The sequence below is a fragment of the Muscardinus avellanarius genome, assembly GCF_963383645.1.
Source record: "Muscardinus avellanarius genome assembly, chromosome: 4".
Lineage (NCBI taxonomy): Eukaryota > Metazoa > Chordata > Mammalia > Rodentia > Gliridae > Muscardinus > Muscardinus avellanarius.
The window spans coordinates 95,959,373-95,981,707 of record NC_137789.1 but is presented as its reverse complement, the minus strand read 5'-3'; the positions used below and the strand labels follow the sequence as shown (position 1 = coordinate 95,981,707).

General features: G+C 40.9%; 1 protein-coding gene across 1 annotated transcript; it reads left to right on the top strand.

Moving 5' to 3' along the window:
- Positions 1-23: 23 nt before the first annotated feature.
- Positions 24-11,889, top strand: LOC308261626 (DPY30 domain-containing protein 1-like; the record flags this gene model as incomplete). The annotated part of the gene is made up of 4 exons (XM_080693669.1): positions 24-170; positions 901-1,002; positions 7,678-7,770; positions 11,791-11,889. 4 exons carry the CDS (start codon positions 24-26, stop codon positions 11,887-11,889), a joined length of 441 nt encoding a protein of 146 aa, XP_080549795.1.
- Between the last annotated feature and the right edge of the window lie 10,446 nt (positions 11,890-22,335).

The window sequence follows — 22,335 nt, the reverse complement described above, 5'->3', positions numbered from 1 at the left end:
GAGTTTTTACTTAGGAGTTAGAAATGGAGTCAGCATATCTTCAAAAGAACCTTGGGAGATGCCTTACGCAAGGTCTGGCGGAAGTGGCCAGAGTTCGCCCAGCAGACCCAATAGAATATTTAGCACTGTGGATTTACAAGTATAAGGAAAATACAACCATGGAACAACTGGTAAATATAGATCTTCTCTGAGGAAATTAGTAGAGTGAAACAATTGGTTCAACATGCCTGCTATTATTCTATTTATTTATTTATTTATTTATTTACTGGTAGTACTAGAGATTGAACCCAGGAGCATTCTACCTCTGAGTATACCCTCAGCCTTTTTTTCTTTCTTTTCTTTTCTTTTCTTTTCTTTTCTTTTCTTTTTTTTTTTTTTTGAAACAGGGTTTCCTAGGTTGCTGAGAATCTTGCTAAGTTGCTGAGGATGACCTCAAACCTATGATCCTCCTGTCTCAGCCTCCCAAGTACTGAGATTACAAGTGTGTGGCACCAGGCTCAGCATGTCTGCTTTTTAAAGAAGGTTCCATGCTATTTCTTTCTATTGTAAAATGCTATATTTAGTATACAAAAATATAGACAATGTAAAAAAGTAGGAAGAAGAAAAAATACCCAGAGGAGACTTCTATTGTGATTTTAAGCTGTTTTCTTTGGTGTGTAGCCATTTTTGTACATATGTGTCTGCAGATGATTTTGTTTCTACATACTTGTGGTCATAATGCACCATTTTGATTTTGTGCTCTTTTTTCAGATAAAATACACATCTCACCAAACTATTATATAGTTTTCAAGTGGATAGACTATAATTCACTTAACCCTTTTCCTAGTACGGGGATAAAGAGATTTAAAAAAATTGTTTGGTCTCTATTAAGTCGTGTCCTGTTGCTTTCAACAATGCCAGAGAGAAAAGGAAATGGCCGAGTTGGCGCATGAAAGGGAATTAGCTCTGAAGGAGCAGGAAATGTTGGAGCAGCTCAAAGCAGAGGAGCTCCTGTTCCAGCAGGTGAGCAAAGGGGGGACCTCAGAGGTGACTGGAAACAGCAGTGTCAGCTTCGGGGTCACACAACCCAAACACTCAAACTCCCCCAGCTCTGGCCACCCAGATGTGGCTTTCTAGATGCGTTGTGCATCTTTGCTGGAGAGCAGGAGCAACGCAGCAGGAGGAAAACCCAAACCCAGAGTGGGCACTGGTCATGGCAGTCCCAGGGAGAGCACCGCCGCGGGGCCCGCTGAACTGCAAATTGAAGGCCACTTGTAACCCTGACGGAGCAGTGCAGAGTGGGGACAGAGGCTGGGTGTAGCAGGGGGGCAGAGAGTGAAACTAAGATTTGAGGGGAAAGGGAGATGTTTTTGTTTTGATTTAGAACACAGTAGGGGGAGTGGTTGACATCAGGAAATGGGATGATTTGTGGAGGCAGTTTTCCATGGAGACAAGAGGAAATGAGGCCGGGAACACAGTTTAGGCGGCTGAAAGGGCACTTCTTTGATCATAACTGAGCGATGCATGAGAGGAGAGAAGAAGTACAGGTGGGCACGGAGGTTTCTTTTTTTTTTATTTTTTTTATTTTATTGGTGCACTGTATTCATACATCATAGTGGGATACAAACTTTTGTAGACATACATGCACACATTGCCCAGTCAGTCCCCACCCGATCCCCACCCCATTCTCTCCCCATCCCTCCCTCCCAAGCTTGGCTTAGTGGTTGACATCTAGTATTATAGCAATATCCAAAATTAAAAATGATAATCTCACATAACAGTTTCATTTGTCTGATGTCAAGCTTTTGATGTTTTAAAGATAACGTTTCAATATTTCTTTTTGCTTTCTTTCTTACCAGAGCATATTTTTTTCTGTTTTTTTGGTGAAACTATCATATATTTATATATTTATTTTTCAGAAAAAAATCTATCCTAATATGGAATATGAATTCTAGATACCCAAAACGATCTTGAAGAGGAACAAAGCTAGCAGATATATATTTTCTGATTTCAAACCATATAAAGCTACAATAATTGAAACAGTGTAGTACTGTTCTAAAGGCAGATATATAAACCATTGGAGTTGAATACAAGCCTAGAGCTAAATTCTTCCCTATATTGTCAAGTTATTTTTGACAAGGTTTCCACGAATATTTGGTGGTGGAAATAATATTCTTTTAACTAAATATTGTTGAAAAATAATAATTACATGGAAAAGAATAAAATTGGACCCTTACCTAATCCCACATACAAGTATTAACTCAAAATAGATAAAAGACCTAAATATAAATCTTAAGACTATAAACTTTTAGGAGAAAATCCGGGTCATAAAACCTCACAACATTGAAATTGGCAGTGATTTCTTGGATATGATTTCAATGGCACAGGCAACAGAAGAATATACAAACTCCCTAAAAAATAAAAAAAAAATATTGTATATCCAAAGACAATGTAAACAGAGTTAAAAGTTACTAATAGAATTGGATAAAATATTTCCAAATGCTATATCTGAAGGTATATTAATATTCCAACTAGAAATCCTAAAAATTAACAACAATAAAGGCAAACAATACAATTTAGAGATAGGTAAAAGCCTAACATAAATAATGAATCTCCACAGATAACCAATCTTAGTTGTCTGTTGGATGGAAAATCTTGTTTCTCTGGTTCTGGTGAGTGTTACCTATTTCTTCTTTGTAGTTAATCTCTTTGAGTATTTTCTCTAGCGCTGGTTTTGAAGACATAAATTCCTTCAGTTTCTGTTTGTCATGGAAGCTTCTTATTTCTCCATCTAATTTGATAGAAAGTTTTGCTGGATAGGAAATTTTTGGCTGGAAGTTGTTTTCTTTCAGAGTTTGGAATATGTTACTCCAAGCCCTTCTGGCTCTCATGACTTGGTTTGGGAAGTCTGGAGTGATTCTAATTGGTTTGCCTCTGAATGTCACTTGGCCCTTTGTTTTTGTTGCCTTTAAGATTCTCTGCTTGGCTTCCACATTGGTCATTTTGACAATTATGTGGCGTGGGGATCCTCTTCTCCGATCCTGTCTAAAGGGAGTTCTATAAGTTTCCTGGACCTGTGTATCGACCTCTTGCTCTATGTTTGGAAAATTTTCTGCTATTACTTCCTTGAAGAGATTGTTGATCCCTTTGGTTTCACTTTCTTTTCCCTCCTCTATTCCAATTATTCTTAGGTTAGCTCTCTTAAGATGGGCCCATATTTCTTCAATGTCAGATTCCTGATGTTGGATATTTTTTTCTAGATTAGAAACTATGCGTTCATTTTTGGATTGCTCATCTTCTAAGAGCGAGATTCTGTTCTCCATGTGTTCTAATCAGTTGTTTGTGCTTTGAATTGAGGCCTTTACTTCATTAATTGCATCCTTTATCTCTTTTTGGCTCTCTCTGAGTTCTTTTCGAAGCACCTCTATTATTTCTACAGTTATTTTCCTGATTTGATCTTCTAGAAATCTCTGATTTTCTGTTTTATCGTTTTCTGATGTTGTGGGGTTGTGGGCGGTATTCATTGCTCCAGTATTATTCCTCTTTCCCATGATTTCGGATGCTTGTGCCTTCTCTGGATTCTTCCCTTGGGTCACTATGACTTCACTTAAGGTGTTCTGGATCTCGAGTCAGTAGTATCTCAGACCCCACTACTCCTTTACTGGGTTGTATCACAGAGTCTCCGACCCAGGGAGTCGATAGAGGCTGCTTTAAACTATGGGGGGGTGCCAGGTTGCACGTTCTCCTATGGTGTGATATCTCTGCCACCACCACTCCCTCGCTGGGTACAGTGAGGTACAGTACTGGGATTTCTCCTCTGTGGCCCGCAATTTGACTCACTGTTCTTGAGTACGTAGATGTAGCTGTACTCGATTCGGCGAATTCACTGCTGCTGCCGCCGCCGGTGGCAATATGGCGCCGCAGTCACGCCCTCGGCCATGAGGCTGGTGTATTTTTTCTTCTCTGGTTTTGATTTCCACTCTGAATCCCTGCAGCGTGTGCTGAGCTCAGCCACTGGGAGCTTTAAATGCTGTCTGCGCCGAAAGATCCTGCCTGGCTGTTCCGCAGTGGCTCACCTTGGCTTGTTGTAGCCGTCCGATGAGTTCGCCGCTGCCGCCGGCAGTATGACGCTGCTGCCACGTCCTCGGGTGCGTGTGTCTCCTTTGTGGCTCTGAGCTCTGTTCTCAGTCTGCTTTCTCTCTGGAGCCTGGTGGTTTTTTTTGTTTTTCTGGTGATGGTGTTTTCTGGCTATGAAAGGCGCTGGTTTTGTGGTAATGGAGATTGGTTGTTAGCAGGGCTCTTAAGCCCCGCTTTTCTTGGTCGCCATCTTCCGGAAGTCCTAAAAAGAGCACGGAGGTTTCTTGACTCAAAGTTGGAAGCAGTTTCTGTGAAACTTTTTCTATTTTCCTTCTGAAACAGGGAAGCTGATTGCCCACCAAGAATGAGGTGGTAAGGTGGGGGTGGGTGATGGTGGTGAAGGTTTGAAATAGTAGTTTTGAAGAACAGAAGAAAGTCGACTGAGGAGACTTAGTATTACAGATTGAGTAGCCCTAACCCGAAAGAATCCTAAATGCAAAATGCCAACCTGAAAATTGTTGGCTGCCATATCACGTGATGCCACATCACCAAATTTTGTTTCATATTAAAAATATTATGTGAAATTGCTGTCAGGCTATGTGCATAAGTTACATATGAAATGTAAGTGAATTTTATATTTAGATGTGGGTCCTATCCCTGAGATATCTCATTATATATATGCAACTATTTCAATTTTTTTTTATGGTACTGGGGATGGAACCCTTCTACCTCTGGGCTGCACTCCCAGATCTATTTTATATTTTATTTGGAAACAGGTCTCTTAAGCCAGTGAGGCTGGCTTTGAACCTGTGCGATCCTCTTGTCTCCGCCTCCCAAGCGCGGGGATTACAAGTGTGCGCCACCACGCCCAGCCAACTATTGCAAATTTTTTAAAAATCTGAAATAATCACGTGGGCAAGAATTTTTGTTAAGGGATGCTCAACGTGTGCTCGGTAGCGGTTGGAGACTAAGTGTTCATATGATGCCGCTTGGTTAGTTTGGGTGATTACGGGATTTTCTCTTCTAAGGTCTAAGGATCTGAGTGAGGGTTAGAGGAGGTAGACCCTTGACTGAGTAGGTCTAGGGCAGCTGGGCTGAGAGCCGGGGCTGTTGACAAGGCATGAGTGGAGAGCTGGGTCATGGAGTCAAAGCTGGGTAATAGTTCTAAAGCGGCTTCTGAACTAGCTTAATTGAGAGAAAACTTCTGAAAGAAATGAGAGCCAACTTTAGAGTTCTACCACAGAGTATTTCACTTTAGAGTCTTGACTCAAGTCTATATGGTTTATTTTTGTGTGTGTGTGTGTGTGTGTGTGTGTGTGTGTGTGTGTGTGTGTGTGTGTGGTACTGGGGTTCCTGGAAGCCCTTCTACCTCCAGGCTATACTCACAGACCTATTTTTATATTTTTTTTAAATTTGGAAACAGGGTCTCTTAAGCCAGCACGGCTGGCTTTGAACCTGGCTGGCTTTGAACCTGTGCGATCCTCCTGTCTCTGCCTCCCAAACGCAGGGATTACAAGCATGCTTCAAGTCTATACATTTTTTAAAAAAGGGAAAACAGCCAGGCATGGTGGCGCACACTTGTAATCAGTACTTGGGAGGCTGAGACAAGAGAATTGCAGGTTTGCAGACAGCCTCAGCTACTTAGTGAGGCCCTCTGCAACTTAGTGAGAACTTGTTTCAAAATAAAGACTAAAAAAAAAAAAAAATAGGGCTAAGGAGGTAGAATGCCCCTAGGTTCCATACCCAGGACTGCATGAATGAATGAATGAATGAATATAAAAAAGGGAAACAGCCTGCTATTTGGATGCATAGATAAAAAGAAATACATAGACTTGAATCTCCCATTCTTGATAGCACGGTAGAGATTTCTAGGTGCTCAGTTGCTCTGATAGATAGAGCTGTTGAAACATTGCTGCTTGTGATTCTTCTCCATCAGTTATTTGACTTATTCTTTTTTTCAGGAGGAGGTACTGGGGATTGAATCCAGGGGCATTCTGCCTCCGACCTATACTCCCAACCCTATCTTTATTCTTTATTTTCTCACTAAGTAGCTGAGGCTTTCCACAAACCTGTGATCCTCCTGCCTCAGCCTCCCAAGTACTGGCATTACGAGTGTGTGCTATCAAGCTGGCATAGTTGGCTTACTCTTGAGGGGAGGCTGCAGTGTGTTGAGTTGAGGGTTATGCTAAAATCCAGTCAGGTGAGACGTCTCCTTCAGCAGCCATGACTTAGAGGTTTTCTCTTAAAGCTCTGAGGGCTGTGTCTGTCCCTCCCTGTCTGTCAGAATACCAAGAATTTCAGTGATTCTCCAGTTGCATCACAAATGAAAAATTACTTAACTTTCTTTGGCTCATGTGCTTTATCTTACAAAGGTAAAATATCATAGACTAGAAATCAAAGCAGTCTCTAGTCATGTCATTCTGACCAGTGCAAACGAATCTGCTATGCTCTCAATCATAAGCACTGTTGGGGGGGGGTGGAAGAAAAATAATATATTTTGAATATTCTAATGGCCAAAGAAGTGGATTGGTGGGCAAAAGCATATGGGAGAAAGAAAGATCAATGAGCAGAGACTGGAGTAAAGAGAGCGAGAGGCTGAAATGGAGAGAGGCCTCTCTGTGCCCCAGGGGCCTGTGAGTTGGAGGCTGGAGTCTCTGGTTCCCTGACTGCAGAGTGAAATTTTTTGAAGTTTTAGATATTCTTCAGAAAGCCCAGTTCCTTGTGAACAAGGAGGTATTTTTATTGCCACATTCTAGGTAGAGGCTTTAAAAAAAATGAACTCTATTGTTTTTTTATTTGTTTGAATGGTTTTATATTGGTTTAGTTCATATGTGAAGAAAGGAATTTAATTTAAAAAATGCTAAGAGACTAGTTCTATTGACCAATCTGGTCAGTATGCACCAATTGCATTTTGCATTATAGTGAGAAATTGGAGTTATTTCCTTTACCAATGTCTGCAAGTTGATTGAATGATACTGGTTTCTCATTTCAGCTAGCTACCCCATGACTTTTAACTTACAGGGGATAATACAGGAATTACAGGAATACCAAAAAAAAAAGACTTCTAAAATGTTCTAGTAAATAAAATATTAATCACTGTTTATTACCTTAGCAAGAATGTATTACTTTTCTAAATGCATTATTAAAATATAGTCATGAAATGTTCTTAATGGGATAAGCTTAGAACATTGATGGGATGGTACATGGCTGGTGGGATTGTTTTCTAGCTTAGAAACTGGCAAATTCTTTTTTAACACAGGGTCAGATAGTAGATATTATCTATTGTTTTGCACCCAAGGCTAGATGAAGATCTATCTATGCTTAAAGAGTTTTTATCTGAAAAATTACTGAAATCTTATTTGTGTCTTTAAGAAAAACAAAGAAAAAGACATGATTTTGTAAAAGTTGTACTTTCTACAATTAGCAGTTAAGAAAGAGTCCTCTTTTATTTTATTTTATACTTCGGAAAGTATTGGAAGAAGCTAAATATTATGTGAATGTTAAGTTTCTGAAATTTAGGTGGGTTTAATGAAAGTATCCTGGAGCATTTAAGAGTGATACAGTTAATTTCTGGCAATTAATCTGACTGTAACATGGCTTATCTATTTTCTGAATATTTAGCAACAGCTGGCATTCCAGCTGGAGTTGGAAATGCAAGAAAAAGAGAGACAGAGACTAGAAGAACTTCAGAAAGCTCAAGAACAGTTAGAGATGGTAACTTGAAATTTTATAGATCTGTGTGTTTAAAATACTTTGGAATCTTCAAACTGTTTCTTCCAACTGTCTTAATCCAAAGACCTGCCACACATTAGCTGTGCTACTTAAACAAGTCTCATAACCTTTCAGTCTTAATTTACTTGTTTCAAAAACAAGAGTGGTAATATAATAGTGTGAGTGATATCTCACTGATGGAGGTGAGGATCAGGTATAATCATGTATGTTAAGCTGCTTTGTGAAAAGTTCAGTTCAGTAGTGACACTTGTCAACATTTGAGTCCAGCGCTAGCTGTTCCTAATTATGGGAGATATCAAGGTTACATTTTTTGTAACAGTAATTATGATCTCTGGAATAGCAGTGTATCTCTTTTCTTCGTGTGTGTGTGTGTGTGTGTGTGTGTGTGTGTGTGTGTGTGTGTGATGCATGACAATACTTTATATTTTCAAAATATGTTTTATATGAATCTCCATATTTTTTATTAAAAGAAAGTATTCATTAATATTTCCAAAAAGCCCATCTTCATTGAGTCTATCTAGATCATGTCAAATGTTCCATTTGACCAACATTTCCTGGCATCCAAAAAGTGTATACCATACAGGCCAAACTTCCAAAGACTGAGTTATAGCTACTGTCTCTTACTCAAACCTTGTTCCCCTTATTGATTTCATAATTAAAATTGAAACTAGAAGCAGGTTTCATAGAATATGTCCAATAAGTTAATTAATGACAGAGATGGGAGCACCACTATTTAAGGCAAATTTCTAAAAGTGTGAAGGGTGAATTGATTAAAAAGATAAAATAATAAGGGATAAATTCAAATCCCTATATATGGTTTAAAAAGTAGAGGCGGGGGGAGGGCACCAAATACTGTGTGAATATATGCCATTGTTAACATGATCCACAGTATGATGTGAGACTGTAGTGCACCAATTTAAAAAAATGGAGAAGCCGAGCGTGGTGGCGCACGCTTGTAATCCCCGCACTTGGGAGGCGAAGACAGGAGGATCGCGCTGGTTCGAAGCCAGCCATGCTGGCTTAAGAGACCCTGTTTCCAAATAAAAATATAAAAATAGGTCCGGGAGTGTAGCCCAGAGGTAGAAGGGCTTCCATGAACCCCAGTACCACCAAAAAAATAAAATAAAAAAATAAAAAATGGAGAAAAAATAGAGGTGCCAATGTTACTTAGTCTGTATAGGAGAAACACAGAAATAGATACATATGCATATACCTAGAAGTCCCCCTCACAGTAATCCAGAATGAAAGAAAAGAACACAACCATATCAAGAAGACAGCAATACAAATCAGGGGTTTTAAAGATTATTTTTTTTATTAAGGTAACTTATTACCTTATCTTTTTTTATTAAGATATCTTTTTTACTAAGGTATCTTTTTTATTAAGATAGCTGTGAGTGCTTCAAAGTCTATAGGAGGGGAGATTTTGTGGCTCCAGGGAGTCATACCTAGGCTATCCCACTCTCTCCAGGAATCAGCAGCCTGTGTGCCCAGTCACAGCATCTTTAATAATTCACCCCCACACTGGCTTATCATCCCTCATCTCCCCTTGCAAAGCATCCCTGCCTCACCCACTGCTCAGAGACTAGTTCATTCACATCCTTTGTCCTGGCCTCATGGCTACGGATGCACAATTTAACTCGTGTGTGTGTGTGTGTGTGTGTGTGTGTGTGTGTGTGTGTTACTGGGATTAACCTAGGGGTGTTCTACCGCCAAGCTGCACCCCAAGTCTTTTTTTTCTTTTACTTTTTAAAAATTCTGAAACAGGATCTTGCTAAGTTGCCAAGGATGTCCTCAAACCTGAAATCCTGTTTCAGCCTCCCAAATACTGAGATTACTGGGATGCACCACCACATCTGGCTTTAATTTAAACTAACATTCTTAGGATGAAATGTATGGAAAGGATGCTGAGTTGAACCAAGGGGCTAACACCTAAACTGTGAAGAACTCTGGAACCTTTGGGCCTTCTGGAATGTGGAGAGCAGGAGAATCAAATGCTGCCAAGGCTCTCATCCCTGTGACCCTCTGGGTGACTATTTCAGTCTCTCATGATGGTCTGGTTTGCTGCACATCAGTGACAAACATGGTCCTTAATGTTTCCCTGAGCTTCATGATGTGGTTCCTACCACTGGAGAGGAATAGATTTCTCCTTTGATTTCAATTAAGCAAAAAATTGGGGGGGGGGGTTCTGATTGGCTTCGCTTATGTCAAATATCTATCCTATGGCTGGGGCCCAAGGTCCTAAACGAATACAGACATCACAGCAGGGCATTTGAAGCATGCCTGTAATCTCAGTACTTGGGAGACTGAGACAGGAGGATCACAGGTTCGCAGCCAGGCTCAGCTACTTAGTGAGGCCCTCCTCAACTTAGTGAGACCGTTTCCAAATAAAGAATAAAATATTGGGCTGAGGATGTAGCTCAGAGGTCGAATGCCTCTGGGTTCCATTTCCAGTCCTGCAAAAATAAATAAACAAATAAATAAAACAAGAATATAAATAAAAAAGGGCTAGGGGTGTAGCTCCGAGGTAGTACTCCGAGTTTAATATACAGTACAAAAAATTAAATTAAATAAAAAAGAACAGAGACATCCTAATATGGGCATGAGTATGCAGGACAAAAAGTTATAAAAATAGAGTTGCCTTTGGAAAATAGTACCATGTATACCCCTGTAACTTGGGTGACCACATGTATGGTCATGAGGTCACTGGTCATCTAACCACAAAACCAATCAGCTCAGGATCTGTTTGTTAGGTTACCCTGCCACCTTAGCATGAACATACAGATATCATGGCAGAAAAAAGCCCTCCCCCCTGGCTGGGCAGTATTTTTTTTTTTTTCAGTACTGGGGATGGAACACCCAACCCTACTTTCTAAATTTTTATTTTGAAACAGGGTCTCACTGAGTTGCAAAGGGCCTCACTAAGTAGCTGAGGCTGTCCACGAACCCAGATCCTCCCATCTCAGCCTCCGGAATGCTGGGATTACACACAGGCAGCACTTTGCTCAGGTAACTGGTATAATTCTACTGCAGCAAGCAGAGCATTACGCACGTTGCCTCGGTCCTGTGGATGGGCCTCACGCATCTAACCCGGGCAGGACTTACTCTTTCAGAAACATTTGCTTCTTTTTTACTCTACTTACCTGCAAGTTCTCTTTGAAATCTCTTATTCTAAGATTTTATTTGAATTTCTGTTTTGTCAGCTTTCACATTTGCTAGTAATTCAGCTTCAGTTTTAATGCTTCAGCCTGGTTTATTTCTAAAGTTTTTAGCTATAAGTAAAGTACAGTTGTCTTTTATTAGTTTGGCGTCTTAAAGGAAACTGCGATCCTCAGTTTTGTGAGAAGTGTACTCAGTTACTCCTTTAATGAGTGACAGTGGTTTTGTTCTTGGGTTGGCAGTAGCATTTTGTGAGAATAAAAATGCTTGAAAGTTAAATATACAATCAATATGAAGTATATTCTAAGTATTTACTTACCTTTCTCAAACTGTAGGAGATGGCAATGGACCTGGAAAGTATATCTAAGAGTGATGATATTTTACCTACAGAGGTGAGAAGGAAACATTATTCTGTTATGTGAAATAAACAATATCCCAGAATATAAAGGTTGATTTTGATGAATCAGTAGCTAAAAATTTAAAGGTACCACCCAAACTGGTGATAGGTCCAGTGAACGTGTGTTGAGCTTTGAACCAAAGTCTCAAAGTGAATACAAACTGGACATTCAGTATGTGCTTGAGTTCTTTCAAAGCTAGAATATACTGAGATCAGGACAACAAAATTACTTACAAATTACGTGTTTTACATTTCTGAACACATTTTTTATACATGTTAGCATTTGTTATTAGAATTATTTTGCAATTAACGGTGCTGGCTAATTTTGTTAACTAACAATGTTGAAATTTGATGTTGTAATTTAGAAATCTTATAAAAAATTGAAAGAAAAATAGAAAAATACATTAAATTCAGTCATTTAAAAGTGAAAATGATTTTTTTTATTGTAGGAAGGAATGCTAGACTCAGGCAAAACGCTAGCTGAAATTAGCGATCGGTATGGAGCGCCTAACTTGAGCAGGGTGGAAGAACTCGATGAGCCAATGTAACAACAGAACGTGAGTTCAGGCCAGTCTGTGAAAACCAGGTTGTTTTGTTGTTTTACTTCGATAAGGACTCGTGCATATGAGGCCAGGGTCGGTTGGCACAAACACCTTTTGTTTGACAGAAAAGAAAGTCAGTTCCCTGGCGGCTGACCATATTCTTAGTGGGCACTCTACCGTTTTGTGCAGCGGGTCCCTGGCACATCCCTATCTATCTCTGTATCTATCGACACCTGTATCTGGAGCTATACCATCTATATCTAGCAGTACTTCTATTCATCTATAGCTTCTGTATTAATGTGTTTTGGAATCATACTTTGAAATTATCAAATTATCTTCAAAATATGTGTGTAAAATAATTTTGCAAAACACATACTCTCTAAATTTTGGGCTGGGGTGCCAATTTGGTTCTCATTAGCAAACCCTGGGACCACATAAATATCCTACCACAAGTGTATGCCTACTCAGCATACAAATACATGTGTTTATTTAACAAACACAATGTATCTTCTGTGTGCCAGGCTTCTACTGTGCCAGAAATGTTTATGAGCAAGACAGATAGTTTTGACCTTGTCCTCAAGGTCTTCGTCTAGAGGGAAACAGTGAGACCAGCACTTGACAGTCATTATTGGAGTGATCAGATGACCTACTGTCTAAACTAGCACACTTTTGAGAAAGAAGGAGACTTAGTAAGTGATCCAGTTTGGGGTAGAGGCTGCGGAGTGCTCCATCTGGAGAGCACAGGAAGTGTGCTGACCCGGGGAGAATATAGGGATGGTGAGCAGTGAGGCAAGGGATGCAGCAGGGCCAGGCCCTGAAAGGACCTGTGATTGCTGACCAGAGGCTTGGAGTCAGTGGAAGCCACCTATGATCAGAACTGCATTTTACAAAGACTGTCTAGATCTTTGGGAAGTGGGGAAGAAGGATGGGAGCCCAGTTAGGATTCTCGTAGCAATCTGGAGAGGCTAAACATCCATGGCATTACATAGTGTTTTCAAAGCTGTTCAGAAATTGGGACTGGAAAGATTTAGTGCTGACCAGTCAGATGATAAATATTAAATATTTGCTATTATTTGACACTATCAAGAGAGCTAGCAAATAGTCATGAACAAAACATCTTCCCCGTACTCCGGGGTGCCAGGGGCTAGTGCAGAGGGTTCTTTGAGGGAGGAGGCAGGGAGACCCAGCCTAGACGGGACGAGTCTTCCTGCAGAAGTGAAGTTCAAGGATTCAGCAGGAGGTGAGTCCAGAGGACTCCAGAGAGCAAGATGCTATCCAGGGGCTGAAACAGTCCAGTACTGTGTCTGGGTCCATGCAGCTAGAATAGTCAGATTCAAAGATGGAGAGGTGGAAAGTGCAGATCGCACTGGGCTCTGTGTGTTACTTTAGAGATCATGGACTTAAGTGCAGTGGGTATTGTGGAAAGGATTTAAGGATTCCATCTGTGTTTTAATGAGGAGGAGAGAGGGTGGAGTGGGGCAGGAGTGGAAAAGGGAGACCATTTAGAAGGACATTGCAGTCACAGATGCAAGATAGTCAGTGGAGATGAGACCTGTGTAGATTTGAGATTGGCTTAGTGGGTAGGGAATGAGGGAATCCAAGAGAAAGCCCAAACTTCCTCCTTGGGCACCTGAGCACACACATTTATCAATGCCAATCACAGTGTCACCCACAGGGATGTGGGGAGGGAGAGGCGTGGCGTGGGAACTGGGGGATAACTCCACGAGTGCTGTGTGTGTGTATGCCTCTGTAACCCTGAACCTCATCACAATGTATGATTACAAAACACCAAGAAAAAAAAGACGGGAAAAAAGAACCATTTCATAAGGTGATGAACACAAGAAAAGGAAGTAGCTTTTTGAACAATAGAGTTTTGGTGGTTGTGGAGAGGATGTGGGCAAAACCACTAGAAATCCCAGTACTTAACGAGTGGTGGCAAGAAGAGGACCCCCACATCGGGGTGAGAAGGGAGGCAAAAGAAGCAGAAGGAGGCGAGGTGATGATGACGGCTTAGAGAACGAGTCTGCTGAGATACTCATCTGGATTCTTCTCAACATGCCCTGGAACTCTCCAAAAGCTTTACTTACATAGAAATGACTTCAACCTGCCGGGTGTGGTGGCGCACACTTGCAATCCCCACGCTTGGGAGGCAGAGACAGGAGGATCACACGGGTTCGAAGCCAGCCTCGCTGGCTTAAGAGACCCTGTTTCCAATTTTTTTAAAAAAGTATAAAATAGGCCTGGGAGTGTAGCCCAGAGGTAGAAGGGTTTCCAGGAACCCCAGCACCACCAAAAAAAAAAAAAAAAAAGAGGAAAGAAAAACAAATAACTTCAACTCTATTTTCTTTTGCATAATTTTCATTGTTTTAAAGTATATTTTCTTTTTATTTTGCTTCTAGGTTGCATTACCCATTGATCACAATTTGTAGGGTCAACCAACCTCAGAGCAATAAATTTTTCTGCTTGTTTCAAATTTTCAAATTGTGAGCTCTCCATTTGTATTTGTTCCTTTGAACTCAATTTCCCCCTCTCAAAAGACAGCTTTATCAGTGGGCTTCAAGGGTAACCTTAAAATGTTGATTGGACTTCCCAGCACACCTGATTATTTTTGTGATTCTGTTTGGAGAACAGGAATGGGAGGCTTTGCTGAAGCAACCTAAAGAGGAGAGAGATGAGCTAAAGAAGCAGATTCACTGAGAGGAGAGCTCTGGTGTATGAGAGATGAAGAAGGCGGCTGCGGCGGAGGGCTCAAGAGCACGCCACAGGCCTTGGGTGGCTGTCTCCTCCCAGGAGGAAGGAGCGAGGCTTTCTCCAGTGGGTTAGAGCTGATGCTTCAGGGAACCCTGACTCCATATCTCCGTGGTGTGGCTGGGCCAGGAAGGAGCAATCTCCACTGTCCTGCTGGGTAGTTTTCACACATCTCCACTTGAGAAGAGGGGTGGGAACTTCCCTTCCTCACCTCTACCCAGTTAAGCCCTTTCTTCCTCCGTGGGGCTCATGAAGTCCAGGGATATTGTGGGCAATGGCCACATAGATTAAGTTGAGCAGGGGCCCCAGAAAAGTCTTGGGGTGCTGAAAGGCACCATCGCTTCTGGGTCAGTCAGGGGCACAGGTGTTGGGGCCACAGGTGAAGGGCAGATCTTACTGGATACAGGTTACACACTCTAGCTCCCTTCCAAGTTTCAGTTGAGGTTTGGGGAGACTTTACTTCCTTTACAAGACTTCCAAATTCAATCTATGGTACGAGACCTTTCATTCTTAAGAACACAGGTATGAAGGCATAGATATCAGAGACTCCTTAAAAAGAACTTATCTTTTTGCTTATAATAAGATTTTCTGAGGCAATGAGAAACAGCCTACTTACTTAAATAGAAATAAGGGAAAAAAGAGGAAAAATATATTATTAAAATAATGTTAAGCCGGGTACAGTGGCGCACACTTGTATCCCAGCATTCAGGAGGCTGAGACCGGAGGATCACGGTTCGCGGACAACCTTAGCTACTTAGTGAGGCCCTCTGCAACTTAGTGAGACCCTGTTTTATTTTTTATTTTATTTTATTTTATTTTATTTTATTTTATTTTTGCGGGTCTAGGGATACAACCCAGGGGCATTCAACCTCTGAACTACACCCCCTGCCCTATTTTTTATTCTTTATTTTTGAAACTGGGTCTCACTGAGTTGCAAAGGGCCTAAGTAGCCACTACACCCGGAAGACCCTCTTTTAAAATAAAGAATAAAAAGTAGGGCAGAGGGTGTAGCTTGGAGGTCAAATGCCCCTGGGTTCCATTCCCAAACCTGCAAAACAAACAAACAAACAAACAAACAAACAAACAAATGTTATGCTGTCATACCAGGACTGTATAGTTTTCAGAAAAGTCCCAGAGGTCCTGGAGAGATGACTTCTGTGACAGTCTGGCTGCCGAGCACTGTGGCCCACCACGAATGACCTCCATTCGTATCTGCTAGGCATGAGAGTCTGAGGAGACAGGGGAACACGCTGTTTTTGCAGGCCTCTGCCCCATCCTGGGGCACCATGACAGAGGGAGGCAGGAGAGACAGACCGGGAGTTTTTGGGTTTCAAGAATCTGCCTGAATGTTGGCTAGTCAGAGTGAAGCATTGTGGTCTAGGTGGCTGTAATCTTATTTAAAGCACTCCTGGCTGGAGTTGGGCACAAGAAGTAGAAGGCAGAAGAGTCTCCTGTCCCTGAAAGAGATAACTCACAAACAGAGCAGCTACCCCAGGCTGTCTTTCAGGGCCATAAAATTTCTTGCTGATGGCAGCAAGACTCATTTTGGACTCCCCATGATAAGGATAGACATGGTCTTCATTCTATTAACATGACATATTATTAAATTCATTGATTTTTAATATTTGATCCAAAATGATTTTTAGGGTAAATTTCAATTGTCAGGGTGTAAGATTGTTTTATATATTGTATCAGTCAGTTTGGTAGTAATTTGTTGAGGATTTTTGCATCTGTATTCAAAACAGCTTTTAGAATTATTGCTTTTTTCTCATTTATTTTTTTTTTGGGGGGGTCCGGCTTTGATATCACAGTAGCACTGGTTTCACAGAATAGGTTGGGTAATGTTCCTCTCTTTTATTTTTGGAGCAGGTAGTGAAGACTCAATGTTAATTATTCTTTAAATATTTAATAGTATTCACTTTGAGACCATCTAGGCTTGGGTTTTTCTCTGTTAGAAGCTTTGTGATTATTCATGTGTTGTTTTTACTTTCAAGGTTTCTCTTTCCTCTTGAATCAGTTTGGGTAGTTTGTGTCTTTCTAGGAGTTTTGCGTATTCTACCTAGGATATCTAATTTATTGATATATCTTTCATAGCATTTTTCTTATAATTCTTTGTATTTCTGTAAGGCCAGTAGTAAATATTCATTTCTTTCATTAGTAACTTGAGCCTGCTCTCTTCTTTTCTTGGTCAGTTTGGCTAAAAACTGTCAAATTATCTCTTTTCAAAGCAAGAGTTCTTTCTTTTGCCTATCGTTGTCTACCTTTTCTATTCTCTATTTTATTTGTTTCTGTTATAATTTCTACTATTTCCTTCCTGCAGTTTGCTTTGGTTTTTTTTTTAATTTTTACTCTTTACAAGCAAATGGATAGATTATGGATTTGAGATTTTTTTCATTAATGTACTTAACAGCTATAAATTGCCTTTACGGTCTTGTTTTCACTGAATTTCATTAGTTTAAGAACATTGCACTTTAATCTCTGCTTCTCTGGAAGTGTTTTCTATTTTCTCTTGTAATTATTTTTTTTGACCTCTTGGTTATTTTTGGATGTGTTGTTTAATTTCCATTTATTTATAAGTTTCCACACTTTCCTTGTTATAGATTCTATTGTGGCTGGAAAACATACTTTAAATTATTTCAGTAATGTAACATTTATGCAGAATTGTTTTCTGATTTAGAATTTGTTCTTTTTACTTGAGAAGGATCTATATTCTGCCTTTTGAGTTTGTAGTGTCTTCAATGTTACTTGAACCCTTATCTCCATTTTACTCCTCTGTCTGGTTCTATTATTAAAATGGAAAGCTGAACTCTCTCGTCCTTGCTTCATGTCCTGCTGTTCCCTTATGTCCCATCTGTCTGTGCTCCACAAGCTTTTGCATCTTCACTTTTGGTGTAAACCTATTTATGATTGTTGTATCTTCTTGGTAGATTGACGTTTTGTGTGTGTCAGGGGAAGGGGTGGGTCATGGGGGGTTGAACCCACAGGCATTCGACCATCTGAGCTACTCCTCCAGCCCTATATCATTTTTTATTTTGAAACAGAGTCTCGCTATGTTGTTGAGGATCTCACTAAGTTGCTGAGACTGGCCTAGAATCTGTGATCCCCCTGTCTCAGCTGCCTGAGTACTGGGATCACAGGTACGCACCATCATACCTGGTGGACTGATCTTTTATTATTAGAAAATGTCCTTTGTTTCTACTAACATGTTTTGTATTAATGTCTGTTTTAAATTTTAAGAGATTACAAGTAGGCCAGAGCGGCTGGGCGGCAGCTGGTGGTCCCGCTGCAGGGGCAGCCCAGGCCAAGGCCGGTGGCAAAGTGGAGAGGAGGAAGACAAAGCAAAGGCAGGGCCGCGCTCACAGAGAACTGGGCTGCAGTTTCCCGTGGCCGCATCCACAGACACCTGAAGACACCGCGAGCCGCAGGCGGGAGGGCGCCACTGCTGCCCGGTACTGACAGCGCTGCTATGCTGGGGCCCCTCAGTGCTGGGGCCCCTCAGAGCAGGCAGGTGGTGCGTCCAAGGGTCTCAAGGTAGAGCGCATCGCTCCGCGCCACCTGCAGCTTGCGATCCTGGTGACAAGAGCTGGATTCTCTGATCAAGGCTACCCCAGCTGGGGGTGGTGTGATCCCTCATACCCACAAATCTCTGATTGGAAAGAAAGAACAGCAGAAAAATGCGCAGGGGTTGTTCAACTGGCCCTCGTCCTCCCGTCATCGTACCGTAGCCGGGATAGAGAAGAGTGGGGGCAGGTGGAGCTTTTAAAAACAGTTCAATGAAAAGGCATAGACAATTGCTGTAGACATGATTAAAAAAAAAAAAAAAACATTTGTATGTTCTTAGACTCCAAATTTGATAAAGTACTTTTTTGTGTGGTGATGTCTGTGTGCTGATTGGCTAGATTTCTCTTGTGTTTTATACAAAAATGGAATTGATGAACCATTTTTTACAAAATTTAACGTGTCTCAAAATTGTTCTGTTCATGATGTATTGGAAATATTTTGCTCAGCCTTGAAAAATTTTAAATCTCAAAATAATTCATAATAATGTTAAGACAGAATTTGGGAATATAATTTTACCTTGATTGATATATCATGTTATGTAGAATTTTAGATGATATCAGCATGTAGTAATGTACCATTTTATTGTATACTGCTAAGAAAGAAAAATGCCTTGAACTAATTGTGAGATACATCACAATTTCAGAGATTTTAGAATATGGAAAAATGTGTACTTGAGACTGCAGAGGGGTAGTGGATCTCCTGGAATCTGTTACTGGTTCTAGGTCCTGTGCTTAGTGCTTTACTCAGTAGAAGAAGTTTGGCCAGTTGTGGTGGCACACAGCTGTAGTACCAGCAATTGGAAGGCTGAGACAAAGGATTGCAGGTTTGAGGCCAGCCTCGGCAATTTAGTAAGGCCTTCAGTATCCTGGGTGGGTGGGTGACTTTATTTAAAAACAAAATTTAAAAAAGCTGGTAGCTAGAATGCCTCTGGATTAAAAAAGAAAATTCAGCTGGGCGTGGTGGCGCATGCTTGTAATCCCAGTATTTGGGAGGCTGAGACGGGAGGATTGCACAAGTTTGAAGCCAGCCTCAGCTCCTTAGTGAGGCTCTCAGCAACTTAGTGAGACCCTGATTCCAAATAAAATAGAAAATAGGTCAGGGAGTATAGCACAGAGGTAGAAGGCCCCTGGGTGTCACACACACACACACACACACACACACACACACACACACACACAGAGTTCTTATTACCAATACTTTATAGATGTAGAATCTCTGAGGTTCACTGAAGTTAAATGGTCTACCAGAAAGGATAGAAAACAGCAGAGCTAGGAAACACACCTAGATTTTATATTTATTTATTTATTTATTTATTTATTTATTGGTCCTGGGAGTTGAACCCAGGTGCCACATTCTCAGCCCTATTTTTTTAGTCTTTATTTTGAAATGGGGTCTTGGTGGGTTGTAGAGGGCCTCACGTGATAGCTGAGGCTGGCTGCGAACCTGTGATCCTCCTGCCACATCCTCTCAAGTACTGAGATTGCAGCCATGCACCACCACACTGGCTAACACACCTAGCTCTTAATCCAGAGCCCAAACCTTTATCCAGAATTGATGTTAAATTTTGTCGATAATTTTTTTTGTTTTGGGCTTAAAATTCCAAATTTTGGTGGTCTTTTATTGATAGAGTAGTATACAATAATTTGTATGATCTTTTAAAAATTATTTCTCTTTGTGAATGTCTAAGTAACTGTTCTGAGATGTAAGTTAATATACTAGTTAATGGTCCATAAGAAAATTCTATTTATCTGCCTGGAAGTCCTCATTAAAAGAAGGAAATTTTTCTTGATGTTTATGTAGTAGAATACAAAACAAAACTCATTTTTAAAAAAGTATTTTATTATGGAAAGTCTTGCAAATGCACAGAAATAGAGAGTAGAAATAGAATGCTGTAAAAAGAGTGATTACAAGTAACATATAACTTTATAAGCCTAATACTGATTATTGCAAAATTAATTTCAAATATTTATTAAGCCTTTTTCATATATAGGTCTCTTTTGCCCCTCCCTCATGCTATGATTTTCATAAAAACTACTCCATTAATTAATTAATTAATTAAGTGTGTGTGTAGGTGTGTGTGTGTGTGTGTGTGTGTGTGTGTGTGTGTGGTACTGGGGATCAAACCTAGGGACATTCTGTCTCTGAGCTACATCCCTAGCCCGTTTTTTTAAAAAATTTTATTTTTGAAACTAGGTCTCACAAGGTAAATGAGAGTCTTACTTGTTGCTGAGGCTTTCCTTGAACCTGTGATCCTCCTGTCTCAGCCTCCCAAGTACAGGGATTACAAGTGTGTGCCACCACACCCAACCCTCTTTATCTTTTGAATGCCCATAAACAAAGATTTCTAATTATCACTTTCTACAGTTGTCTTTTAAATAAGATAGAAGGAAACAAGAGTTACAAATTTTAAATACATTTGTATTGTTGCAAAAAGGATTAAGCCTCAATATGGGTTTTTGAATTATGGCATTTACAGCTATAAATTCAGTATAATTCTTGGTGGAGAAAAGCCATATTCAAACCATCACAGTTTTCTACAAGTCTCCCCAATGACCTCCACTTCACTTCTTCAGTATGATAGGTGGCTTTGTATTGTTAAAATGACCCAACTTATAACACAGGAGTCATCTTTGACTCCTTTGTGGCTGCCATGCCTCTAGACCAATACAGTGAACCCAATCCTCCTCCTCCCCCCCCCCTCCTCCTCCTCCTCCCCCCCCTCCTCCTCCTCCTCCTCCCCCCCTCCTCTTCTCATGTTCTGAAGCCCCAGAGCTAAGGTTCCTTGTGAGTCACTTCCCTGGTGTCACCATCTCCAGTCCCTTTTGCTGAGTATGTCATTAACACTCATAAGAACCCTTTCCAGAACAAAGAATTTAAGGACTTATGCCAATTGCAAGCGATGGCCATCCCCTCTTTTCTAAATTCTTCTTACTTCAATAAATTGCTATCAGCTGCCTCCCTTCTGAGGCCATGGCTAGGCTCCGAGTACCTGACCCGGGAAGGGATGTCAGTGCCACTGAGAAGCACACCTGCAGATGGAGGTGTGCAAGGACATGAAGAGAAGGTCAGTCATGATGCTCGCTTCAGATGGGCAGGTTGGTGGTTAGTGTGATTAACTTTCCACTGAGAGAAGTCATATAGAGCTTCATGGAAGTGAATGACTAAACCAAACGAGACCCAACAGAAAGCAAAGGCGAATCAGATTGTGGATGGGCAGAAGGAGAAATGTGAGCAGAGAAACAAATGTGGGAGTGTCTTGGGATGCGCAAAGAATCTTGTGCAGGGATGTAGGAAGAGGGCGACGAAAGTCTATCTGGGCAAGATTATCACGCATATTAAATTCCAGTACGGTATTTAGATCTACTGACAGTGGGGATAGGGATAAGAATTGTACTTTGAAAGCATTTATTGAGGATGGAAATAAGAAAGTGGTGTCGTGTTGCAAAGAGATGCTTTTATACTGGTGGTATTTAGAATAGTTTAAAGAATGGAAAATGAAGATGCTTTATTTCCCCTGAGCCATGTCTTGTCATGGTCCAGGCTTGAGGTAATGAAGGTCTAACCCTAGGTTGTGGTGGTGAGAATTGATTCAGTGAACATTCACTGTGCACCTACTATGTGCCACGCTTTGTACTAGGTTCTTGCAGGGAACATGTGTGTAAAACATAGTTCCTGCTCTCAAGTAATTTACAATTGGTAGAAGATGAGAAGAAAATGAGTGATGCTGAGACACACTTCAGAGTGGGCTTGGCAGCTAATTGGATGGGGGTGAAGGACAAGGAAGAGCCTGGGTCCCCCAACTGTGGTGAGGTATTGAGAGCTCAGGTCAGACAGAGGTGCAGATCTGGGCTGGGAGAGACACCTGTCCAGCTGGTGTGTAGCCAGGTGTAAGGGAGACAACTCAGAGCTTCTTCCTGAGACAGTAGGGGGCCACATGTTGGGAAGATGCTAGAACTGACATAACTGATACATTGTCCAGGAAACCAGTGGCTGAGCCACATAATTATTGTATACAAGATAATATTCTTATGCTGAAGTGTTGTACTCATTAAAAACATTCAGGTTGAGCCGGGTGTGGTGGCGCACGCTTGTAATCCCAGCATTTGGGAGGCTGAGACCGGAGGATCACAGTTCGCAGACAGC